This window comes from Boleophthalmus pectinirostris, unplaced genomic scaffold (genome assembly GCF_026225935.1).
Source record: "Boleophthalmus pectinirostris isolate CB_2022bp ecotype Guang Dong unplaced genomic scaffold, ASM2622593v1 HiC_scaffold_8, whole genome shotgun sequence".
In the NCBI taxonomy this organism is placed as follows: domain Eukaryota; kingdom Metazoa; phylum Chordata; class Actinopteri; order Gobiiformes; family Gobiidae; genus Boleophthalmus; species Boleophthalmus pectinirostris.
Window position 1 is genome coordinate 28187646 of NW_026571515.1, and position 26220 is coordinate 28213865.

General features: G+C 37.7%; 3 protein-coding genes across 3 annotated transcripts; all 3 read right to left on the reverse strand.

The window, feature by feature from the left end:
* Positions 1-8204: 8204 nt before the first annotated feature.
* Positions 8205-8990, reverse strand: sst7 (somatostatin family member 7). The gene is made up of 2 exons (XM_020930095.2): positions 8732-8990; positions 8205-8639 (listed from the first exon to the last, which is right to left on the reverse strand). Exons 1-2 carry the CDS (start codon positions 8834-8836, stop codon positions 8409-8411), a joined length of 336 nt encoding a protein of 111 aa, XP_020785754.1. The 5' UTR covers positions 8837-8990; the 3' UTR covers positions 8205-8408.
* A 3558-nt stretch (positions 8991-12548) lies between these two features.
* Positions 12549-15894, reverse strand: srm (spermidine synthase). The gene is made up of 8 exons (XM_020929873.2): positions 15556-15894; positions 14569-14689; positions 14398-14490; positions 14166-14319; positions 13993-14076; positions 13690-13835; positions 13474-13596; positions 12549-13391 (listed from the first exon to the last, which is right to left on the reverse strand). The coding sequence occupies exons 1-8, from the start codon at positions 15756-15758 to the stop codon at positions 13374-13376; spliced, it is 942 nt and encodes a 313-aa protein (XP_020785532.2). The 5' UTR covers positions 15759-15894; the 3' UTR covers positions 12549-13373.
* A 7-nt stretch (positions 15895-15901) lies between these two features.
* On the reverse strand, positions 15902-25140 carry exosc10 (exosome component 10). The gene is made up of 25 exons (XM_020929808.2): positions 24970-25140; positions 24282-24418; positions 23479-23602; positions 23300-23404; positions 22980-23139; positions 22787-22895; positions 22638-22713; positions 22455-22565; positions 22239-22382; positions 21376-21566; positions 21007-21163; positions 20732-20880; positions 20517-20567; positions 20322-20433; positions 20202-20249; positions 20051-20126; positions 19878-19984; positions 19701-19793; positions 19560-19625; positions 19392-19485; positions 19219-19292; positions 16795-16963; positions 16657-16721; positions 16501-16574; positions 15902-16426 (listed from the first exon to the last, which is right to left on the reverse strand). The coding sequence occupies exons 1-25, from the start codon at positions 25093-25095 to the stop codon at positions 16396-16398; spliced, it is 2649 nt and encodes an 882-aa protein (XP_020785467.2). The 5' UTR covers positions 25096-25140; the 3' UTR covers positions 15902-16395.
* Between the last annotated feature and the right edge of the window lie 1080 nt (positions 25141-26220).

The following is a 26220-nucleotide window of genomic DNA, read 5'->3' on the forward strand; positions in this document are numbered from 1 at the left end:
AAGTATGAGGCAACACAACAGTTTAAGATATGGGTCTATTGGTGTCTTCTATCATCAATTGTAATTAGTAATTTAGATTTAATTAGCTTCCTCTATTGTCTGGTCAATAGCAAAGTAATGGCATAATTCTTCACAATGAGATATACTGTATTTCTTTATTGATGGGAGTAAAAAAGGTTAAGAAGTTGACGTCATAAACTTTGAGGATTGCAAAGATGGATAAGTATTTGCTGAGACCACACATCATCTTGGGGGAACACTTGGAACCACAAGCTGAGTTACCAGTGAGTCACTCAAACGCTCAGTGAAGCGCCAAACAATTAATGTGAACATGTTTAGTGACAAAAATATGTGTCCTCTTCTGCACAGCATTCATTGCGAGACACTCAATATACTTTTTGTGACAGTAGAGGAAGATAAAGGAGATTCAAAATAGCTTCTTTGTCAAGTGGTGTAATGAAATAGGATTTAAAAGCATCGTGGAACAACATTATTTCAAAATGTAAGAAAAAATTGACTTTTACAATGAGGGCACCAAGAATAATCCCAAAACAGCAAAGGTTTCATCTGGCTAATGTACAAAACTGACTAATATTGTAGTTTAAACCTATGCAAAGGTCTAAAACATATTGTTACATCTGATATTTCAGTCTTCTGATGGACAAAATATATGCTGTGAACTTTGATTCTAAAACTGAAATTGCAAATATTTGTCGAAAAATCCCAATTATAATTTTACAAAACATGACCAGCCCTAAATAGGCCTTGTAACCTCTTGAAGGCCTCTTATGTCAGGATTTTGAGTCAGTTTTCGTGAAATAAAAATCTTGCCTGTTTTCTCTGTAAAAATGAAACTGAAGAAACAGTAATTTGGTCAAAACACACATTTTTCAGACACCTAATTACAATGTGGAGTCAAGGCAAACCTCAGGAGAGCAGTCCTCTTCAGTGCACACCAATTAGACGGGGCTGCACACATCTCCAATCAAACTAATAGGATTTCAAAGTTTTGGCTGTGAGAGAGACGCGACCTGTGGTGTGCATCCAACACTTTGCGGTCCTCGTTAAGCACTTGTGGCCTTGTGTTTAGCGTTAGCGATCTGGCAGCGGCGCAGGCTCCTCTCTCGCACGCAGACAGCTCATTTTGGGAGGTACGGGCTTCAGGAGTGAAAGAGCACTGGGGCCTGTAATGATCAGCTTTTAGCGCTGCGCCGGGCCGACTGAATAAGCCATCAGGCGACATTATTAAGGCCCGCGGGGGAAAACAATCCCCCCCTGAGCCTGCTCCCGTGTGCTCCTCCGTGGGACAAAGTCATCAGGGACACTTGTTGGCTGCACAATGCTCGCCTCAGTCACAACAGACAGATTCACAGCCTCCATATAATATGCACGACTCGGCGCTTTATGATGCTTTTGAAAACTCTTTGAAAAGCGTTCGGTTTCATTTCGCTGCAAAAAGCTGGTTACGCACCAGCCTCAGACGCATTCAACACAGGCAGAAATTTAAAAGTGAATAGACATGAGCTGCTCCTGAAAGACACTAATGATTCATCAAAAGAGTGAAGCTAGTCTGTTATTTCTACAACATTCTTTTACATATATACCAAGAGAAACTACTTGCAAACCTGTTTATTCCAATTCAAGACTTTGACTGTCCAACCATGCTGCATTTGTTCAGACGCGGGGACACAACCTGAAATGTCAGATTCAAACAAATTGCGGTCCACTGATGGAGAAGAATACGGCAGCTGCAGGCTCTGTAGAAGCCACTGGGTTAATGTAGTACAAGTACAAGTCTGAATACTTCCATATCCATTTATCACGAAGCAAAACAGCTCTTTTACTCGATCTTGTAGCGAATAACAAATCTCTCCGCCTCATGAGATCTCTCCACCTTATGAAACACAGCATTTCACACATGTTCACAGCACTCCATCTTAAATCAATATCCCACCTGCTAGAAACGTAAGCCCACACTATTAATAATAAGTTCCTCCAACCTTGATCAATACAACTTCTGATTCAGAAAGAGCACACTCACTTATATTAATCAATTTCTTTGCCATCATATGCAGTTGGGAATGAAAAAACAAGGCTTTGGGCAAAGAGTGAAGCAACCCAAGACCTATGATGCACCTAGAGAAATTAGAACAATTACACAACTGCTATATTGCTAATTAGCCGCCTTATTACTGCAGGAACTTTTTGCATTAGCTGGGATTTTCTAATACTGGCTAATGGAAAAACAAAAAAGTACAAAACAGCAAATACGTGTTGACTACAGCTTGATAAATGAGCTGCATATGTAATACAGTAAAAAGTCATTTACTGGTTAGAGCATTGTTTCCCAAAGACTGGGTCGCAACCCTCAGGTGGTTCGCATGAGATGTTTTTGGGGTCGCTTTGACACAATCTGCATGTGTAGGTCTGTAATATACAACTCTGACACTGATATGCTGCTGCTTCCTCCTCTTGCAACATGCTACAAGAACGCAGACAGGTCCACCTCATTAGAACAGTTGAAATATTAAAACCTGTTTTGTATAATTTCTAATCTTTTTGTAATTATTTTATTGACTATTTTGTTCCAATATTGCTGGTTCAATTGAATATTGAAAAGAAAAATGAAATTGGCTACATTTAATGTCCAAATAGACGACTTATTGACACTTTTTATTGCTGCATTTCATTTACTATTTTTCATTGTTTAAAACTTGAGTAATATTGGTTCCCCAGAAAAAAAAAGTTTGGGAAACACTGGGTTAGAGTGGTAAGAGTATATATTGAGTAGTGCTCTATATATTTTTTCTGCTGTAGGGTCTGCCACCTGCTTGTCCCCATAGAGATGTTATTGCTTTGCCTGGAATATTCCACGATATGGCATTAAAATTACCTATCTCCATGGAGACAAGCAGATGGCACTACTGGGCTAAGTTACAGGCCAGCTCTGCAGAGAGACAACCCCACTTGCGGTAAGAATGTTTTTCAAGGTATTTTTGAGCACTAAAAACCTCACATTTTTTACCTCACATAAACAGAAACAGAAACTAATTGTTATGAATTCTGAAGTTGGTCATACCTGAACAATGACATGCTTACGTCACAGTTTTGAATCGTAACTGGTAAATGACTCATACTTTGTTGGGGCAATAACTCACATAAAACTATTAAAATCACAGTTACAAGTATCCAACTTTATATGTGAGCTGCACTTTGACGTACCAACAGTGAGAAATAGCAAAATAATAAAAAGTCTTTGTTATTTTTCATTCAGCATCACCTATCGAGTCACAGAGAAATTTGAATTACACAGTTACTCCTGAGCACTTCCCGGCCCCTCTTTCAGATCAAAAGGAAAACCAATAAAATGCCTTGCTTGCAGGCATCGTCTTTGAAGTCACTCCTGTGTATGCTCATTTAGACCTGCGGCGCAGAGTTAGGAGTGGACGCACCTAAAACCCACAGATTGTCCTGTTTATATTTGGAAAAGTGATTGACAACAGCATCGGGCATAACATTTTGTGTAGCATAAACCTCAGGAGTTATGTAAGTATAATACAAAACAATATAACTTGAATATAACCTACAAAAGATAGGTTCACTGAGTAAGTTTTCCGGTGGAGGGTCAGGTATCTGCTTGCCTCCATGACGATATGATCTAGGTAGTACAGCAGTTGAGTGGCTAGAACTCTTGCCTCACAACAAAAAGGTTCTCAGTTCATCTCTTATGCTGCTCAGTCTATTTAAAGGTGCACTGCGCAACTTTTCTGGTGGAGCTTCCCCTACCTACTTCATGGAAATGTCATCACTTTGGCTGAAATGTCCCATGTATGACATTAAACATATCCATCCAGGATTTATTCATTACAGGGGGATCTATTGCTCAAAAATACAATAATTCCTTCTGCGAGTAGGGCAGACTATCCACAGACATGAAGTGTAATGTAGTGTGGTGCTGTAACCTGCCTAGATAACACAATAAAATTTCTATGGAGACAATTAAGTGACGGACCCTACACCAGAACAGTCGCACAGTGGAACTTTAACTGGAGTTTGTATAGGTAGGTTTCCTCTGGGCACTCATGTTTTCCCCATCCCCAAAATTTTCCCAAAATCAACCCAAAACATGCATAATAGTTAAAATTTTCCATCTTAAGTAGTCCTGACCTAGATTGCTTCATTTGCCAGTTTCACTTCATGGAAACCGTCTGACCTCGCAGCATTAGGATTCGTTTGCTTGACGGTAGGTGAGTACTTTTTTTATTTAACCAATCGCCGCTATGTGGTTGTGACATATGTAATGCGCCACTAACGGGGCTAACAGGCTTTTCCCAAATCCCATAGGAGGAAGGGCAATAACGTCTTTCCCCTTGATAAAATTTACCATACATTCTCCTTGTTTCAGCTTTAAATCCTCGATCTCGGTAAACGTCAACACAGAATGTATGGTTCTTCGCTGATTGGCTGGTACCCTGACTCGTACTTTCAGGGTTTTTGCAAAACATCTAGTGTATTCCAATTCCTGACCTTGTCGCTGGAGAGAAATGAAATTGAGCAGAGGCACTGGGTGGCATCAGGCTGACTAGTTCTGACCAAGCCTAGCCCAAGATCTGGGGATGGGTTCCCAGGAGCTGCACTGTGCCCCCACACAACTCCTGACAGGTTGCCCCAGTGGCATTGAAGGATGGATCAAATGCAGAGGACAAATTTTAAAACTATATCTTAATTGATAAAAGGCAAAGAAATAACATCGCCATGTATATAAGCAAAAAAGTTACATACTCCAACTTTCAGCATCTAGAATAAACAATGTAATCAGGTGTTCTTGCCACCACCACCACTGCGTCTTTGTAAGCTATGACAAAACGGGGTCTGATGCTGCAACAACGGTTTAATTATAGAGCTTTGTAATTCAACTGTAACGTTCATGTGCTTCTTTGGTATAAATTTGCATTAAAAAGGAATTCAACGTGTTCATTTCCTTACGTTTAAGCCCATATACAAACCCAGCAGGAGATTAGTGAGTAGGAAGAAAGCGTCCTTTTTATAGTGTAATCAATCAGAACTGTGAACTTGCTTTAAATTGTGTCTTTACATGTGTTCAGTGTGATATAGGAGTGCATCTGTTGTCCGTCACTGTCAGACAAAAGCTGCAGGAGATAGGCTAGGAGATAGGAGATAGGCATAGATAAGTGAGTACTTTATGTCTGTCCCCTGGGGGCCCCATAAGATTCAAGATCTAGCAAGGACATACATTTTACATAAGAAGAAGATGAAATATGGGGGTGTCAATGAATAAGAATAGTGTGTAAAATGATAATGTTTATATGTTAATAAAAGTTATATGTTTGATGAATAAATGTAAAAAGTTACATCTACTTGTTACAAACAAGGTAGTTCATTCTAGTTCACTGTTCAGATTAGCCAGGAAAATGACCGTTTCCCCAGAATCAATGGGAGCTAAATAATAGCAAAATCATCACCCACTGTTCTATTTGTATGTAAGAACATTACAATTTGGAAGGAAATTAGTTCAACCACCACATTTATTTCCTGTTTTTATTTTTGTCTAAATAGGACATGAGTAGGTCTATAATCATATGAATTTTTAGTGGTTTTAATGTTCTCTAGGTTTATTTCTTCTCAATTTTTGTGATGAACCTTTTATTGCTCTGCTGCCAGCAAAGCAATAACATGAACATCTAAATTTTAAAATTAAAGTATTTTGCTTTATAACACATTATAATAAGTACATCTTAATTAGCCTTAATAAAGCTTGAGGACTGATAGGAGGACCTGTGCAGAACCCGCAGGGATGCAGTCGTTCTACTGTTGTGGTAAAGAAGTTGTCAAAAGGCAAAGCTCTCAATTTACCAGTCAGTCTATGTTCCTACTCTCACTTATGGTCATGAGCTTTGGGTACTGCCTGAAAGGACAAGATCAAGGATACAAGCGGTCAAAATGAGTTTCCTCCACAGAGAGGAGCTCAGTCACACAGGAGAAACATGGAGTAGAGCTGCTGCTCCTCCATGTCAAGAGGAGCCAGCTGAGCTGGCTTGAATATCTCTATCGGATGCCACGTGGTGCCGCTCTGGAGAGGAGTTACAGGCATGTCAAACAGAGAGGAGGCCTGGAGAGGACCCAGGACATGCTGGAGGGACTGTGTCATTTGCCTGGACTGGGAATGCCTTGGATCCCCTCAGAGAAGCTGGAGGAAGTGTCTGGGGTGGGGAAAGTCTGGAAGTCCCTGCTCACACTGCGACCCCTGTGACACAGGTCCAGATAAGCGGAAGAACATGGATGAAAGGATCGATGGAAAGCATGAAGAAATAATGAATTAATAATGAACAAATAGATTATTAAGAATGGTTCAGGCATAAATATCACTAACCCTAAACCCTTAAAAGCAGTAACTAAGCTTGACTCATTCTCAGTAAACTATTTGTCCTTTATGAATTAAGTCTTTTCTTATGCTTCATTAAGGCTGTAAAATGTAGTTATTATTTGTGCTGTAAAATTCTTGGTAATCATTTTATGCACGACCTGATTGAAGTATTATATTTATCTGTATTCTAACTAGAGCAACAATGAAAATTATAGTTTTATATACCAGTTTGATTGTTGAATCGGCAGTGCTAGGCTATATCTCTTTAATGTGCAATGACGAATATTGTATATTGTATATATTGTGTTCCTTTAAGATGGTGAAAGGTTTTGTAGACATGGTAAGAAAAACATTATTGCGTACTACGAACCTGTTCAGCTTGCTGTAGCCTACTAGAGATAATGCAACAGTAATCTAATGTTTTGACAATTGTATGCATGTGATGTTTCTATGAGCATTTAAAAAAGAAGAATTGAAAAGGTTTCAAAGAGAAAGCCTATTCACTTTGACTTGACATGTTGACTCACTCCTATAATGACAAGCTGTTATTTATACTGTATTAGTAACGCCACTCAACAAAGTATTTGTACATTTACGCAAGAAGTTTGAGTGTAAAGTGGCACAAAAAAACAAAACAATGGGAGAAGAATAGTTGATTTATTGCATGACTATAACAGCGGGGCTCCCGTGAGTAAAACCTTTTCTCTGAGTGCGTTGCAAAGTGCTGTTTTTATTTGTTTATTCACGGCATGATTAGCCATCTGTGTGCGAACGCCATTTGTACGGGCTTTAACAGCAGGAAACTGCACCTGAATGTAATTTGCCCACCTCATATTCATCAACCCCATAAAAACGAACTGCGCAGGTCGATATTTGATTGTGGCCGGTGTCTATAACGCAGTGGGTGGTGACTAAAAAAACACACATATAATAAGGCTGGATGCCAGAAGTGCTCCAAGGGCGTGTGGTAATTGTTTTGTAAAGGATTGGAGCTCCTTACGTCAAAGGTGATTTTTGGTATCTAAAATCGAAAAGCTTATTGATAGGGTCATGCCTTTATCCCAGCCGGAGTTATGGAATGTGACCTGTATGAACCAGTGTTGTATAGGCTGGGTTAGTCTTACAGTGGCACATATAGTTTCCTTATTATTAGTGGAATTGAGTTCATTGGGTTTGCAGCATTTGATTGATAGACTTCTACAATGTCTTCTAGACTTCTACAATTGATCGACCTTTGGTGGGTCAGTGGCTGTGATTGTAGGAATTAATGAAGCACTTTTTTTGGTAAATAAGTAAAAAAAAAAAAAAAAAACAACGTAAAAATATTATTGTGTGTGTATGTTTAACTGATTTAATTTGGGGATTTGGAATATATAAGTAACAGGACTTCAGGAAAAAGTAAAAATAACTTCTGGAGTTTGATCTTTGTCCCTGCTACAACAGATTATTCCCCTTCTCTGTCAAGCCTCTATCATTCTTTTATTATGGTTCTTATACATAGATTTTTAAACAATGATTGAAACAAAGGGAATCAAATTTGTATTTTGAAAATCAATCTAAAAGTATGTTTTAGAGAATAAAAATGTACTTATTGTTTTTAATATGCACATTTTATATGTGTACTCCTGGACTTATTAAATATTGGTAATAATAAATAACAAAAAATTAAAATAAATGTAAACTACAAAAATTTATTAAATTTTAAAAGTAAAGTGTTACCTTTGCTGATTTTTAGCAATGCACAGTTTCACTAATAAAAATCAACCAACTCATGTTAACTCATGTCAAACATTAGATCATGCTTTATTTGGCCCTAAAATAAATACATAAATACATCCATTGTACATAAATACATAAGTAAATCATATTCAGTAAACAGACACGCCTCTCAGTGAAGTCCATAGATGTCTGATGAGATATGTACAGCTGAGGTCTACTACAGTTCATGTGGTCTGCCCAGGAAAATCGTTGTCGCAAATTCTTCATTTTATCTTTTCTGTTTTGGTCTTGCTTTTTGGCGTTGTTAGCAGGATGTGAACGTTTTCCAGAAGAAGTTTTTACAGGGAGCTTTGCGATCACGTTGTGGCAGCGATAGCCTGTTGTACACTGCCCTCTCCTCCAGCCGGGACTCCAGTGGCTCCTCCAAATCCAGAGATGGTGACCCCTCTCCAGGAAGCATGTTGGTGTCCAGTGCTCCATCCAGCAAACCAGATACCAGTTTCAATATCAACTCTTTACGCTCTTTACTCAACTCCTGCAAAGAGAAAAATAAACTCAGTTTCTACATTTTTACACATTAACTTAAAATGCCCAGAAATGTGTGAATCAAAATGAATTTCTTCTTACCTTGCTTGCATGGAGCGGAGTTCTGTCATCCACAGGTAGAGCGGAGACTGCTTTGACGCTGAAGACCACCCCCATAAGAGCTGCTAAGATCACCAAAAGCTGCATGCTGCGTACCAAAAAGTCCAAAGTGCTATACAGTGAAAAGTAAAGTGAATATTTCTAATTCTGAGCCAATTAGGAGATCCGGTGATGAGAGAAGAGTAAAAGAAGGCAGGCAGCAGCAGTGCGGGTGGTTGTATTACTAGTTGGTTGGTCACTGGAGACTTGGTCGGTTCTTATGCCTCTACCTCCAAAGTCCCCCCTCTTTTATACGCCTCTCCCCCCGTGGTGCGGCTGACGTAGAGGGGTTGGTGGGTGTGTGACGACAGGGCTGCCGCTGGTGGTGAAAATGCTTTGAGGGGAGGGGTCTATAAGGGGTCAGGACAGAACAAATTGAGCCATTGAGTTGTTAGCCTTTTTGGCAAATTGATGTGGTGGGTTTCAAGTGGCAAGCATCTCCGATAAACAGACACGCCACTGAGCTTTTGATGTCTCGAAATGCTACTCAAATTCAAGTTTTTTTTTTTTTAGGTAGACTCATCTGCAGAAGTAATATCACGCAATGACCCCACAAGCCTCCACGACAAGAAAGGGGTCAGAATTCTAAATGGGAGAGGTACAGAGTGGTCATAGCTATCCTGCCCGCCGTGATTACAGCCCTATTGTTTACCATTGTACTTGTCTCACATGTGGTTTCCTCTCTCTGACACCTGCAGATTACAATTGAGCGGTCTAACACTGGGCACAGAGGAGGAGGAGGAGGAAGAGCCTTTGGGGGAATCGCGCATGACAGATATGCTCAAGTAAAAGGCACCACTAAAAGCTATTGTTCTTCCTCAATCAGATATCATGGAAAGCAACTGTATAGTTACAATGGTGGGGCAATTCAACAGGCTGAGGCTTGTCTTTCTAAGGATGTAGGCAAATGGAAAAAATGTGAAATCAGGATTGGAATAGACAGATACATATACCGATAACTAAATGGGATCTATTCTTTCATTTTTTTATATTATGAAATGTATATGGTGTATATTATAGAGTTGTCAAAAATGTAATTGAGACTAGATATTAGATAAAAAATAAAAATACAAATTTACATAATATTAATACTAAGAAACACTTAAGTAAGAATATATATGACATTTACAGAATAGTTTACAAATAGTCTTGATTCATATCAGAGCTAAAGCCTACCACTTGTACCTTACCTATTCTGTATGGAAAAAATATAATATTAATTCTTATTATATTATACTGCTATTATAATAACTGTAGACTCAAAATCAGTATCAAGCATAAAGAATCTTCATTAGTACTGAAATAAAGACAGAATTTTAGTATCATTACTGCATTACATTATTATCATTAATGCATTACACTTTCAGACTGTTATTTATGACTGTATGTGTATGAGGAAGAACATTTTGTGATTTTTACCTTTCCTTGTGAATACGTTTGAGAATACACTGCTCAGTTTGTACCCCAAATAGAGCCCATTATTGTGGACTTCAAAGCAACAGTCACACAGATAAAAGAGATAAACTGTAATTTGTTGTCCATGTTTGAAGAATACTGTAACTCATTTTAGTTATCTTATTAGAAGAAACACATGATTTTGAATCGTACATTAAATCCTCCTTTGAGATCACTCGAGATGACTGTAGCTTCAGTTAAAATACCTCCGCTTTGTTACAGCTGCTATTGAATTAAACATGGCTGCTCTAAAGTTACTCTTCAAGACTGTCTGTCAATTCAAAAGCTTAGAATCACTTGAAAACATTTCAACATTTTCCTCTCATTTTGAATTGAAGTTTAGTAAGTAATTAGTATAATAATAGCACAACACTGTTGTATATTTGTGTTTTTGTTATGAAACAACATAGCAGACCTAATACAGGTTATAGGTTACATGGCCATACAAAGATCTGTACAAGTCTAGAATCTAGTAGGACTAGACCAGGGGTGTCAAACTCAAATTCACAGAGGGCCAAAATTCAAAACTGGGACTAAGTCGTGGGCCAATAATATAAAATAATAACAACATTTTAAATGAACATTGTCTCTATAATTTATCTGTAGACGGCAGGGTAGCTCTAATACATATTTGATCTGATCTTGCGGGCCAAATATATTTATATTGCGGGCCAAATTTGGCCCTTGGGCCTGAGTTTGACATGTCTAGCACAGACTATTAATGTTTTTAAAAAGTAAACAATTCTCAGCCCTCATTTCAATGCTAGGCTACTTGGAACATTGATGGACAAAAGAAATGGTCATAGTGAATTTGGATAGGCTAATGTTTAGTCTGCCAGTGAGGGAGTGCGACAGGCTATAGCCCTAGTATTATTATTTATATTAGGCAGACTTCTGCCTGTCACTCAACTCTTGAGAACACCTACCTGCGGCAAACAGGGCTGATGGAAGGTCATCCTCAAATGGATTGGCTCCATGTGCGTCCGAATCTTGGATGTGTAGTCGACCTCTTCATGTTAGAAAACCTGGGGCCAAACCAAAGATTAGCAGACATTTCAAACATCTATATATCATGATTTTAGTGTGAAGCCTATGGGTGTGTTGAAAAAACAAGACTTAAAAGTTACCTAGAGTTTTTGCAGAAAATATCAGATTTCTGCAGGAGGATACCTGTCCTGAAACTCTGTCCATAATTGGCAAATTATTAAAAATGTTATTTTATTTATTTATTTAAAGCAAGGACATTGCACAGAAAATATTATTCTCAGAGAGAAAAAATGCTCTGTTCCAGATTTTGCAACAAGATACTTTGCATCTGCAGTCCTTGGGCAGGTATAAAATACATTAAAGAAACAATTTACATTACACCAACTCTAACAACATTTCATCATTAACAGTGTCTCCTTAAGATAACCACTATCCAATACATCAATAAACATTTAAAGCAATCAAATTCAATTCATTCTAATTTCCATAAATATAAGATTTCAAATTAAAAATTTTCTTCTAAAAATACTCAATTTCATTGTCATCAATATCCTCTAAAATGAACATTTACCAAATTCATCAGTATTTTTATCCTCGAAAATACAATTCATCAACAACATGACCATCAAGACAAATGTCATAAGTCAAAGACAACACTTTTAGGTCTACCCAATACATCTATAATACAATCAGTCAGAATGTGTAAATGTTTGAAGAAGTCTAATGTTGATATGCCTGCTGCTCAGAAGACATTGTTTTAGCCCATGAGAGAAAGTATGGTAATTAGTGCAAGTTTTAAAGTCAGCTGGAAGCGTTTTTTGCTGCTATGTATGAGAAAACCAACTGTCCCGACGGTACGGAATGGTCAGATCAGAATGTACAGATGAGCAAACTGTTCTAGTCATCTGCTCTGATCTTAACTGGAAAAAGTCTCTTAAAGGAGCCATATCTCAGAATAAAAAAACAAACTAAACCATATTGTCAAAGTTGAACAGGATGTATCTGTTCAGTATATTACAATGATAAGTTAGTTATGTTTTTCATAAAAAAATAAAAAAATTGAGAGCTTGCTTAAAGTCTCAGTTGATGATCATTAACATGCGCACTTTCAGCATGACAAAAAAAAACGAACAGGAGAGTTCTCAAAGATGGAGAATTATTTATGTTAAAATAGATTTCATCTGCTACTTTAGAGTCAACTCACCTTGCACACACTGCACGAAGTGTTGAATGGTGCCATCTTTTGGTAAAATATTGGCATTGCAGTATATATTTAAAAAAAAAATCATTGGAACCATACTAAACATAATACTACTAATTTATGAATATTACTAATTTACCCATTTTATTTATATAGCACTGCACAAAGAGTACAATTCTTAACTTGAGGATAACTTTTTAAAGCATTCAGGATAGACCATGAAAAAATGTCCAGGTGCACTGATTATACGAATTTGTTAACATAATTATTAAAAAAAAAAAGTTTCATAGCTCATTAGCATCAAACATCCAAATGTTTTACTACAATAACTCATATTACATCAACTGCAATGATTAACCTTTGTGTTACATTGATACTAGTCTCACACCTGGTGCACATATGGCCAGACAGTGTCTCAAGTTACAGTTGCATAATCCCATCAATATATCTATTTGCTGGATAACACATCTTAAAATGCTGTAATAATTCTTAACCATTTCCCTGTCTGCTCAGAATAGGACAACCTTTTAGCCACAGGTTTATGAGGCACTATAAGGTTCATGAGCAAGGATGAGTTAAACAGGTATGGCTGATGATACAGTAAAGGAGGAGGTAAATTTGTTACATTAATAATAAAAAGCAATACATGTATATATATATACTGCATACACTGTACAAACTGTGTGGTTACAATGACACTGATAAAGGGAACACTAGTTTTAGTCTGAGGTCAGATTTCATGGTTATACATCGCCCCTTCACTAGTTTGATCAAGTTGACAGAATAAAAAAAGTAAACAGTTTGAATGAAACAGACTGGTAACAGTGAAAGACTGAAAAGATCTCCCTGTACAAAAGACATATTTCCTCTGTATAATTCAGAGACCTCTCATGCGAGTGCTGAACTTTGACGTGCAGATGCCTCTGGGTCTGGGTGCAGTGGTCATGCATCATTCAAAACCTGACAAAAAATGATTTATAAGTCAGAGTGGATTAATTTTTATCAGTACAATTTGTCTATATATATATATAGTCATGTTTACCTTCCTTGCAAACTCTGGCAGGATGAATGAAGCTTTGTGGATTTCTGTGTTGTAATATTTAAGATTCATACTTTCAATATCATCTTTGGACAGCTCTTTCAGTGGCACACGGAAATTTGTTTCCTAAATAAAAGAAGAAGTGATGACTCTTAATGACACATGTAAGCTACTAGTATAATGTCAGGCATTTAGTGGTGCATCAGCTAAAAGACTCACAGGGTTTTTACTGCAGCACATGAATCCAATTTGCCCACCGGGGTAAGTGGGAATGGTGCAGTAGGCATAGTCCACTACTGGGAATAAGGACTTACAAAAGGTTTGCATGTCCTTTATCAGCTGTAAATGGAGCCACTGGCACTCTCCTGTGGAATGATACAAGAGACAGGCCATTTTAATATCTGTTCCATTTTCTGGCATTGGTCCATTTGGAAAAGATACACACTAAGAGACAAGATCGGGAAGTGGAGTCTGATGTCATTGTGGTAACAAAAAGATTTATTACTGATTAGAAGTTTTTACCCTGACAGCAAAGAATCCCATTTGGCCTTAATGCGGTCTTCATCAGCTGATAGTATGATTCTTTGAACAGACTCTCCGCAGGGCCTGAAACAACATTGTGGATAAATACATGGTTCACCATAAAGTGTACACAGACTTTGTGCAGAGGAGCAAATCCAAGTCTTAAAACTCACCAACAGGATCTGATGAGTCTGTTATAATGATATCAAATGCATCCTGATTTTGCTTCATGAATTCAAAGCCATCACCGACATGGAGGGTCAGCTTTGGGCTGAAAAAACCTTTGGCCATTCCCGGGAGGTATTTTTTGGATACATTTATGACGTCCTGTACAAGAGATAATAGTTTATTTCTCAGATGCCCCACAGTGAAAAGTGAGACATATAAAGATACTGAAAACATTACCTCATCGATCTCACACTGAACAACCTTTTGAACTAGTGGATGTTTGACCACCTCTCTAAGCACGCCACCATCTCCTCCACCAATAATCAGCACCTGTCAAATTGGGACCATGCAGAACAAAGTTATAAAGCACAGCTTTAATTGAACAATTGTAAACAATTATACGTATACCTTCTCAGGATTGGAGTGACTACAGATTGCAAGGTTTGCCATCATTTCCTGATAAGCAAACTCATCTCGTTCTGTGCATTGAATCACTCCATCCAACACCAAGACATTCCCGTATGTTTTACTGCAAAATCAGAGTTAACCAGTTATTAGCTATACTGTAGAGATATCAAACAAAACATGCCTGAATTAGCCTGCATTACTATATTCTAAACATAAAACTGTCAAAAGCACAGATATATTACAGTTAAAATAAAACCAACTTGGACTAACTGGTTTATCTGGTTTCAATAATAAAGACTAGGCCTACTAAAGACATAGGCTACAAGTGATATGTTTATTACCATTATTTATCCACATTGACTGCAATACAGTGCATTTGGCAACAAATTCAAATTAATTCTATTACAAGCTTCAGTACATAAAGTGACTGGTACAGTTTAAAGACTAGCAGTGGGGTGAAACAAGGAGCAGCTGCTGCTTTATCCTGCCAAATACTGACTCAATCCAGAGGCATTACTGTAACCTGTGGGCCAGACACGTGTTAACCACCTGCTGGGTAAGAGAACCACCATTACCTTAAAATCAATAAGATTTGAGAAGACATGATCTTTTGTCACGGGGGGATTAGATAAACAAACTGATAATGAAATTAAGGCATTTAACCACGATATTTTTTGTGTTACCACATATATTATAACTAACAAATACAGTATATTTGCCGACTGCCTGGTCAGATATTTGATCCAAAAGCATGCTGCTTCTTCACAAACTGTCAAGTTGCACAACACATGGGGGTAGGCACTTCCAGTACAGACAGGAAGTTATAAAAATAATCCAAAATCTAATTAAGGTTGAAATGAATAATCTACTGATGGTAATCACTCCATTTGCAATGACTTCGACATCATATGGTGATGTTTACGTATCAGCCTGATGAACTCCGGATGGCTAAGAAGCTAGCACTGCAGCAAAGTTGAGAGTAGTCACCTCTTAAAAACCAGCACATCTTGAAATTTGGACTTCTTGTTGTGCAGGACCTCTTCCACCTGAAGACTCATGGCTTGTCCCGGCCACAGCGTGCTTGTCTCGGTGAACCAACCTTCCTTGATGTTGTCCATGACGCTAAAATCGCCACTAGCTGCACTGACGCGTAAAGCCAATGTGGCACCGTGAGCGCGACGCATGCGCATAGAGCGGTGTCTCGTCTGTCTTCTTCACCACTGTACTGAAGCACAGAGGCTACGAGGTGTGTTTCTGCCTCCTGGTGGCTGAACGTACGCATACAGTTCTGTATAATGAATTCAGTCTATTTGAATATTTGTTTAATCACACATTCTACATTTTCTTGTTTAATGATACTAAAAACAGAAACATGCCCTACAAAAAAATTTTATATTGAAATTGCAATTGCATAAAATCTGAAATCTTTCCAAATATATCCTGACCAAGTGCATACCCGTGGTTGGGAAATACTGATCTAGACTGTTTTTATGCTAGTCTAAATATATAAAATATATATTAATTGTACAAGAAATGAATAATAATAAAACTTAAATGAAGCACTTACAGATAAATGGCAATGGGAGAAAAAAAGATCTTTTTGTGTGAGATTTGCATTACATAAAATGTGTATGTATTAAAACACATACCAATGACTGCTTTTTCCTCTAAAAAAACCCAAACACTTTAATAATTTTTGCCAAGGGCAAAAATGTGTTTAGAAAAGTATTCTTTAAATAGCCCACTGACTGAATTACATTAAACCAAAAAATATTACTGTATCAAGAGGAAACTATAAAACAGAACATAACATAGGAAAATAAAGTTTTATCTTTTGGGCCAGTTGTGTCTGAATCCTCTGTGGAACAAGAGCAAAAGTTTTAGTTAACATCTTGTATTCAAAGCATTGTGTTCATGAGCTCATATTTTTACCTATTTGATTTTGCAGCCATGTAGGACATACTTCGATTCCCAGCACCAGGGTTTGATTTTGGTCCCTTAGAAAACTGTTGATAAGAAGTTATGTAATAATAACTGAATGAATTGGATGAAATAACTGTCTTTACAAATAAATGTGCTAGTAATTACCTTTTTCTTAGAGTCATGTCCTTGTCTGTATGGATCAAACTGTGTGCTGTCTTTTGCTTTTGCCCCTATACAATGGTGCATTTAAACATCAGTTATTGTGTGATAAAACAGATTACTGGCAGGCAAATCCATACATACCACTAGAAAACACTTTGAGCTGTGACTGGCTGTAGTCGAATGGGGTAAAGGTGTCTGCTGATGCAGCCTCTGGCTGCGGAGGCTTTGTTTTTTTAGTGGGTTTGGGAGTAGACTCTCCACCTTCACTAGGGACCCTGTCTCTCTTCTTACCAACTGCTTTTCCAGATTCCTGATAGAACAGAAAATAATTTATATAACAACCAATTTGGGTTAAGTTTTTTAAGAACATATCAATTTTATATTATTTCTATTATCATTACATCTTCAATTTTAGGACAGATTCCAGGACCTCAGAACATGCGAATGACATAAGAGTAGATGAAGTGACTCAAATACTTTAATTGGACATCATATATTTACCAAAGAGGATGATGGTCCCTTGACACCTGCTATCAACATATGGCACAGCTGCATCTACCATATGAATGATTATGAGAGAATGAATTCACTTGAAATTTTAATAGTGCATAAAATTATAAATCCACCGATATTTAAACTCTAATTTCGCAACCATCTGTTGCAGGCAATATGGCTTGTTTAGGAAAATCCCCAGACTAAAGCTTTTGACTGTGACAACTCACAAATGAAAACTGTAAAGCAAGGAAGAGTGAAAAAAATACTAGACTGTAGCAGATTATACAAACCAAAATACAGAAAGAATTTAAAAAGTATAAGCCTTCAAATTCTTAATTTGCTACTGCCCTACCAAATCTCTTTTAAAATGCATATGACAGGTTAGGAAACTCATTCTCTAACAGAGTTACATACAATTTTATTTAAGATTTTACTAAAAATCTTGCCTACTCTATTCTAGTTTTGTAATTTTAGTTAAGATTATCACGCTCCACATATGACATATGTAGAGGTTTGTTAGTTAGCAAATGTAATGTTAACAAGAGTAAAAATTTCTAAATTACACAACAACACATAAAAATAAATGACAGCACATTTGCCTGCATGTTTTTGCAGGCACATTCAGTTTTACAACAACTTTCAGAGAGCAAAGTGAAGCAGGATTAGACAATCCAGAGTAAATTCACTCCAGCCAATTCAGGATTTGCGTGATGATAAGATTTAATATTAATGTCTATTATAACTTTTCCTGGGGTGGGTCCGTCTCCTACTTGTCATCATAGACATGGCATTACCATCACAGTGTAGCATTAAACTTATCCATCTCCATGGAGACAAACAAGTGATGTAACCAAGCCAAGTTTCAGGTCAGATCTGAGGTGAGACGTGCCCACTGAGAGCAAGAATGCGTGTTTCTTTTTTTTAATTTTTATTAAAAACACCAAGAAGCACTAGAATCTCCATATGGACAAGCATGTGGTCAACCCCTAAAAAGAAAAATTATGAAGTGCACCTTCAGTTTGATTTTGTGAACATGTTGCTTTTTACAATTCTCTATAGAGAAAGAAATTAAATAAGTTTGTTTTTCTTCAGAAAATGCTTGAGTACACCAGCTTTAAGACAATAAGGAATGTGGTTTAATACCAACCTTTTCATTGCGAACAACCATTGTACACATTTATCAAAATAAATTGGCTTTAAAACCTCAGTACTAGAGTGTCGGCTGAAACTGACAGTGAGTCCGCTCAGCCAATATTTGTCTGGAGTTGGCAGAAAGACGAGCACCACTTTCAGTTTCGCTGCCAGCACTGTGATGCATTCATCCAGACTTTGCCAACACATATCTAAAGATGTTTTCTCTAAAAGGACTGTTTTGAAGCTAACTTTTCACCTAGACCGACATCAAACTGGTAGCCTGCTGTTGTTCACATAGTTATTGTACCTCAAGTGATTCACGGCTCAAGGCTCAAGCTGTTCCAAGTCAAAAGAAAAATAGGGAAGACATTCTCTTCACTGTGGTCAAAGAAAAGGCTTTTCTGTGAGTGAATTGAGACACTAAAACGAGGTGCCATATGGTGAATAAACAGCATATGACTAACCAAGCGGGATAGTGCCAGGCTAAACCCCATTGAGATAGCTCTAACAGGAAGTGGGCTTTTGGGGGAGCTACTATGGCATCCCAGGAGCAAAAGAAAAGCACTGAGCATATGATGAGTGGAGAACATGTCACTAATGCATTGGTCCCATGCCGATCCCTCCCTTAGGCACGCCATGTGACAAATATAAATGTGAAAAGGCCACAAGCAAGCCGTTTCTAAAGCCTGGAAGCAAAATTTTTGTCTCTATTTTTATACTAAGAGATGCTAACCAAACAGGTGGTGTAAGAGAGGGTTCAAATGGTTAATAAAGTGTGATTGGAAAAAGCACGCGCCAGGCTCTGGGGTGAGTATGACTCGTGCTTTTTGTGAGCATCTACTTTCCCAACAGGGGCATAAATAAAGCTGTCAAAGACTGAGAGGCCTATTTGAGATGGGAAATTGAAAAGTAAAGACGAGAGGGTGCATTACTCACTGCTGCTTGCTGGCGCACAGTGGCTACATCCTGCAGAGATTCCTGGTAGCTCTTTTTAGCTTTCTTTCTTTCCTCTGTAGAGACATTATCGAATTACATGGGCACTGACATTTCGTCGTATTATTTTGGTACGTATCCAAGTTGCATACAAATGTGGGTTTTAAGCTCCTTACCTGTCACTTTTCTTGCCTCTTCCTTGGCTTTTTTCTTAGCCTCCAGTTCTTTCTGTTGTTGCTCTATACTCTGCAGCTTCCAGCGTTTACTAATCTATAAAAGCAGCAAACATTTAATATAATTCTAAACTAAACACTTAACCAGATACCTGAAATATACCCATCTACCTCAAATATTTTGGAGTTTGGGTCAAACTTTGCATTTTTGTTGACATGCACATCTGAAGGTAAATACTAAAAAATAAATGATATTAATCATGTTAATTTTAAAATATTTTTTATATTCAAAGTGAATAGTGCTCTTGTTACCATTCGAAAAGGATTTTCAAATGACTCTATGATACGCCTGGCTTTCATTTGAGTCCCAGAAAGTGAATCTTCAGCTTTCTTAGTTACCACCTCCTGTAAAACAAATACATTTAACTTTTTGAGATTCAGTGGCATCTATACACAATTTATTCAAATGTATTTCTGATCTTTTCAGACCTCAAATATGGTGATTTTAGGCTTTGCCATTAGACTCCTTAGTTTATTTACGTCAATATCCAAGTCCATCTCTTCAGAAAAAAGAGTTCCTTGTTTAACTGGCATTTCTTGGAAGAAAATCAAAATTGTGAGTTCAGGAAACCAAAACATGATATTTATTGTGTCAAACCCACCATGAGATAAAAACTGGGGGATGTCACTTTCAGAGACACGTGATGTATCATGTGGACCAAACAAAGTAACCTCTGGCTAAAAGCACAGAAGATCACATTAGTACCAAGAAACAACAACAATATGAACACAATTTACTACAGTTTAACAAACCTTTTTCACAGGCGTAAGTCCTTTTTTTTTTTGAGCTGCAATTTCGGCCTGCATTGGAAGAAAAAGTTTAGCCTACTAATATCCATGCATTTAAACATTTTGATGCACATTGCTTTTTACCTTAAGGAGAGGCATTTCTCTGGCCTGTTGTACTAATAAATGCAGTTCATTGACCTGCTGTCTGACCAATGGGGGTACAGGGTTACAACAAGCAATGATTCCCTGTGGCTCTCTAAAGAAAAGAAAAAAAACCCCAAAAAACATAAGGTCCTTATACACTTTGTTAAAGGAAATGAATGAATGTATAGGACATACTTTGGCAGCTCCTCTGATATCTTGTTCATCATGTGCGTGGGCAGGACATATCTAATCAGACATAAAAATGAAAATATAATGTGGTAGAACAAACTGTATAAGAAGTGTCACAGCATGTGGGCTGAAGAAATATGGCAGAGCACCAACTAAAAATAGACAAACATCTCCTGCAGGTTTCCCCAAACAGTGAGTCTGTCCATTTCCAAGCAGCCTACCCTGTGCTTTCATCTTCCTGCCTGGCCAGCTTGTCCCTCCAGGCAAACAGTAATCTGAAGGCAGCGAGCTGCTGTGTGTTATAAGACTTTTTCTGCTTCCTCTGCACCTCCAAATATGAGTCCTCCGTGTAAATAGGCTTGATGTATTTCTATAAGGAACAAGGGGAAAAGATAAAGATGACAAGTGTCTTGAAGATCACAATAAAAACGCTTTTTAACAACCAATAGCAGATAGGTAAGCCAGTTCAGTTTATATGTGGATCTTTGTGGGATACCTTGAGGGAGATGTCTTTGCTCTTGTTCCAAACGCTCTGTAAAAGTCCCAGCTGCCCGTGGTTGAAGTCCAACAGTTGAGCCCTCATGCGGTCGTAGATGTAGAGCAGATAGTGGGTGTCTGAGCGAGCGTACTGTACCATCTCCTCAGGCAACGGACTGCAAGGCACCGGGTAAAGGATGTTTTATTTTTTACTACATACTGAGAGAAAGATTAGAATTGTTTGGACAGGGATACAGACCACTATCATAATCAACTGTACCATAATCATTCAAAAAATATATATAGTAAAGTCATAGAGAATAGGGAGAATACTGTAAACTGTAGAGAAAATTGTCTATTCAAATACTTCTGAAATAGTTTTCTATACCGAATTCTCCAGTCAGCGAGTTGGTAGCGCTTGTCCGCATCCACATTGCAGTAGTGCTTGAGGAGATGGTCTAATGAATGTCGGGCCAGGTTTAGAGCACGGCTGGCCTGATGTGTGTCAAACAGGTTGACAATGTATAAGCCAAAGTCTCTCTGCAGCCACTCTATGTCTGAGTCTGCACCATGAAAAACCTGTCAAAAGATGGACACATCCAACTGTGCATTAATGCATTTTATTAATCATTATCATTAAGTTATGTATTTATACCGTATTATTAATCTTTCTTAAACAAGCATTTTCACAGCTCATGTCTGTCTGACAAGATGAAGCCCACATATTTTCGCAGGTGGCCCACATAGTGAGTCATGGACCACCCACACACACCATGGGGCACCTGCTAACTCCATCGAATATAAAGCCAATTACAGATGAGGCAACAAGTAAAAGTTGCGCAAACTTTTCGCAATGTACAATGCAGAACCAGCACTTGGTCAGTTTCTCTCTGATTTTATCAGCACCACTTAGAGGATTTGGAACGAGATTGTGAACTCATTATGTAGTCTGAGCCCCTTTCTCTTTAATATTATTATAATATATTCTCCCTGAGGTTATTTTAAAACCACTATAATCTCTCAAGTTGGCGAATGCAGTGACACAGCTTAATTGTGTGAACCAATATGTCAGACGTAATCCTTGGTTTAATTATCTGAGACCAAAAGACCACACCAGAAATATCAGCAGCTGCCAAGAGCTTTAGTTATTCTTAGCAATGCATGTCGAAAACATTAGCAACTTTAAGGCATATGACTTCCTCAAAGTCTCCAAAATTCACGGATTACAGTACAAAGCTGTGCGACATTTACCTTGACAATGGCAGGATCTGTGAAGGATTCATTGAGGATGTACATCTCACTGCGCAGCTCTAGTGTATCTATGATGAAGTCCTCTTCTCTAGTGGAAATCTGCATCAGACATGTGATGCCCAAAAAGCTTCTGTAGGAATGGTGCTGTGATAGACAAGACACATCTCAGCAAAAATAAGATAAATGTCTAATGTTTGGATATGGGATTACACCTACCTCAAGATCCACGGCAAATTCATTCTGTTTGCAGAGCTTCTCATTCAATGTAACCAATTCTTCCAAGGTGTCAATATAAGTTAATTTTGTCTCTGACAATTCTTTGTACATCTTCAAAATAATTAATTGTTTCAATGCCAAGAACAATAGCTATGAATATTGGAATTTGATTATCAGTCTTACCTGAGGCTCTGGCTTTAATAACAGACTGTCTGTTATTGTAAGATGATCAATTTCAAATTGATAAGGATGAGCAAACCTACAAAGTATAAAGCATTATGTGTATTGTACAAAATAAAATGTAAACACAAAAAAGGCAGATTTAGTATTACATGTCATCCACATGCTCCCGAGTTCGTTGCTGGTGAATGAAATCGGCCAGTGCAGCCGGGACATCCAGGTCCTCTGGCCTTTCTTTGCGGATTTGTTTGTTACTGAAATCTGTTTAAGACGATGTATAAACAAATAATATTAGTGTTATATGGCAGTACAAATGTTTAAAGTGGAAATACCAGTAACTCTTACAGGATGGAAGAGGCTTAATTGCATTGGGTTTAATAAAGATCTTGGGGATAAATGGTGTGTTGCTGTTGTCGACCTTCTCTTTAAATTTCAGCTGTGGCCTTGCTACATTCTTGGCATGTAGAAGTTTAAATGTCTCAGAGCGGCTGCCAGAACTTGAGCCCTGGAAAACAACAAAAAATATCTTTCAGCAATATTAGACTTTAAGTAATGGTCTTTTACTTTAAAGTGCTAAAAGACTGGGACATAATGTTTCAACTTGAATACAGAGAAATCAGAGAGAGGCATCTGCTGTATCAGAGCTAAGAGGTTAATTAGCCAACCTTGCGATTCCAACTAGAGACCACAATCTTAGGAGGCTGAAATCCTGCGGGCATGACAGGCTGCTGGCTTCTGTTCACCCCATCAGCTTCATCAAGGAGCATGCCCTGAAATCAAATACAGCAGTTTTCCCTCTCGTCTCCTCCTACATGGTTTATTGACAAAAGCATACCGCTCATACCACTCGTTCGAGGATGACATCATTTGAATCCACAACCAGATCAAACCTCTCCTCTAGCCCAGTCAGCTTACTGCGGTCCCTCAAGTGCGATCTGCAGCCGTGATGTTGCATAATCTGGCTCATGCTTAAAAAAAAAAATTAATTGAATAGTTATATTGTGTATCATACTCTACTACAAATGGATACTCTTAATACACCTAATTACTAACCAACTAACAATTATTTAGCCATTAAGTACTTGTCTACTCACAAAAGACCGGTGTGATGTGAATGAGATGATTTACTAGATTTAAATCACATTATGCTAAAGTTTACACAAAAAGATATAATTACATGTTTTTCACCAAACTACAAAACATAAAACTAAATTAGTGATGGTATCAAAGCCATTCTCAGCACATGGCACATCTGAATCTGTGATAATGTGTAAGATTGTTGAAAAAAATTATACCCAGGTTCTTATCAGTCTAAAGCTAGTTCCAAAACTAAATAAGCCTTTTACGTAAAAAAAAAATCAAACAATTTCCAGAAAAGTTATTTTTTTAGATTATGCTTGATCAGAAATTGTACAGCATCACACCCTAACATTAAAAAAACAAGCAGATTAGTTTCTGCACTCATGGAATTGTCCTGTCAAATATTCGTATATCAGACCACGCTCTGCATAATTTGTGACTACTCCTACTGCATACATCATATCCAGCTTGTACCTATACGGTGCTGCTGCAGATGTTTAAACAATGATAAGACATCCTCTTTATGCCTTTAAAAGAAATCCCTATATGTGTGAAGTATAATCTCACCAAATCAGAAGCTTATCTCCTTGACTTTCACAGAACTCTTGAAATCCAGGAAAGCTCCGATAGAAATCAAACTCATCTCCGGCTTGAGGCAGGCCAGCAGAGGCTTTGGTGGCTGACAACACGGCCCCCAGTCCATACTGCAGAACAGACAGATGTAAGATCAAATATGAAGACTAGGAATTTGCAAAATGATGTTGTTGATACAGCAAGTGAAGTGCTTTCTTTTGAGCACTGAACAGGGACAACAATGACGAAATGCCAAAAAAGAAAACAAACATTTACCATTGACTTAAAAATCTGTAAATAAACATATACAAATAAAGACAACACAAATAAACAAATCACAAGGTGTACTTTAGTTTAAATCGATACAATATGAATACAAGATTATTTGAGTTGGTACCAACAAAGTACCAACGCTGGAATAATACTACGGCAAACAACCCTGTGCTTGTTTTGCTGTATTGTTGTAGAGTAGATAGTCATGACAAGCAAATATCATCATCAGTATAGAGATAACACAGGCCTCTATACATTAATGATAATAAACATATGCATTGTCATAATTGCTGCAACCGACAAAGATATTAAGTAAATAATAAATATGAACTGATTCTGAGTGGCATAAGGAGGAGGGGGTAACCCACGTTGGCCGATTTAGTTGCTAGCATGCAAGGTCCAAACTTACTTTAACAAACGCATCCGCGTCTTTAAATCCGGGACACAGCTCGGGTTTGTCATCCTCTGTTGTGTCCGAACTGCTGTCTTGCCCCCCAGAATTGGAGGCATCTTTATTTTTAGAAGAATCCATCATAAGCTTGAAAATAGTGTGTGTAATGCGCCTGATGTGTACATGTGAAGCACCGGAAGCAGGCGAGACTGTCTCTACGTAGACTTTGTAGAGAATGCGACAAGTGCGTCACCGTGCTGCGGGGAGGGGAACAGCAACACAACAAGAGCCTTACTGTGTTTCATGCTGTAGTAATCTAAAGTAATTCATCATGTGCAGTACTGTATAATTATGTGAATCACCACCGGTACAATGCACTGAATTCATATTGCTTGCTATTTATTCTGTTCATATGGAGTATTGTATAAAAACCATGGCCACAGTTTTGAAGCTTTGAATTTTTACTCTACTTGCAAGCAGTTTTTTTTTTTTTATCTTAACTCTATTCAAAGTATTTATAGTACTGTAGTTAATAGCGACTCATTTTCAGTTTCGATATATTACATATATACATATTTCCATTCTCCTGCTGTTCTTGAACTTTGTCTTGCAACACTACAGATTCCCCATAGAGAGAGAAAGTGGTTCTTATCAGTTTGACAATTACATACTTAATTGAAAGAGTACTCATACCATCCAAATTATATTATTTGTCAGATATTTGGGGGCAAATTGTCCTAATACCATGAATATTTCAATAGTCTTATTAAAATAAAATAACACAAAATCCAAATAATACATGGGTAAGACATAAGAAAATGTGAGACTGAAATTGCATTAGAAAAATCAAGATTGTATGGGATTAAAGCAAAAACTGGTAGATAACCTGTCCTAGTATATAGACCTAATGTTTTTATTGGCAGTTAGTTTCCTGATTGTCAAAGAGGATTAAGTAAATGCATACTTTCAACTGTCATGCATAATTCATCTTAATCTGCTCAGCCTTTGAGCAGGTGACAACTTGTAACATGTCATGAACTCAGCAATGTTTATTCATCAAACAGTCTTGTGGCTTTCGATTAAATGACCAAACTGCATTTGTCACTGCACCCACTGAATGCTTGGAGACTGCAGACACAGCTCTATCTTTCCCTGTTTATCGACTCCTTTACCAAAACCACTGATGCATTTTCCAAGTGCTGACATTAGGGGGCAGTGTTGATTTTTACAAAGTATTGTTGAATGCAGCTTCTTCACAGGTGAAAAATA

Excerpts from the sequence above, each read along its gene's own strand:
- sst7 (XM_020930095.2), bottom strand. The coding sequence starts at position 8,836 with ATGCAGCTTTTGGTGATCTTAGCAGCTCTTATGGGGGTGGTCTTCAGC. Across the intron at positions 8,640-8,731 it reads CTCCGCTCCATGCAAGCAAG|GAGTTGAGTAAAGAGCGTAA; the intron begins GTAAGAAGAAAT and ends TTCTCTTTGCAG.
- srm (XM_020929873.2), bottom strand. The coding sequence starts at position 15,758 with ATGCGCATGCGTCGCGCTCACGGTGCCACATTGGCTTTACGCGTCAGT. Across the intron at positions 14,077-14,165 it reads AGACTCATCAGATCCTGTTG|GCCCTGCGGAGAGTCTGTTC; the intron begins GTGAGTTTTAAG and ends ATGTTGTTTCAG. Across the intron at positions 13,597-13,689 it reads TGTGCTGCAGTAAAAACCCT|GAAACAAATTTCCGTGTGCC; the intron begins GTGAGTCTTTTA and ends TCTTTTATTTAG.
- exosc10 (XM_020929808.2), bottom strand. The coding sequence starts at position 25,095 with ATGATGGATTCTTCTAAAAATAAAGATGCCTCCAATTCTGGGGGGCAA. Across the intron at positions 20,881-21,006 it reads GCAAAGACATCTCCCTCAAG|AAATACATCAAGCCTATTTA; the intron begins GTATCCCACAAA and ends TGTTCCTTATAG. Across the intron at positions 16,575-16,656 it reads GACATGACTCTAAGAAAAAG|TTTTCTAAGGGACCAAAATC; the intron begins GTAATTACTAGC and ends TCTTATCAACAG.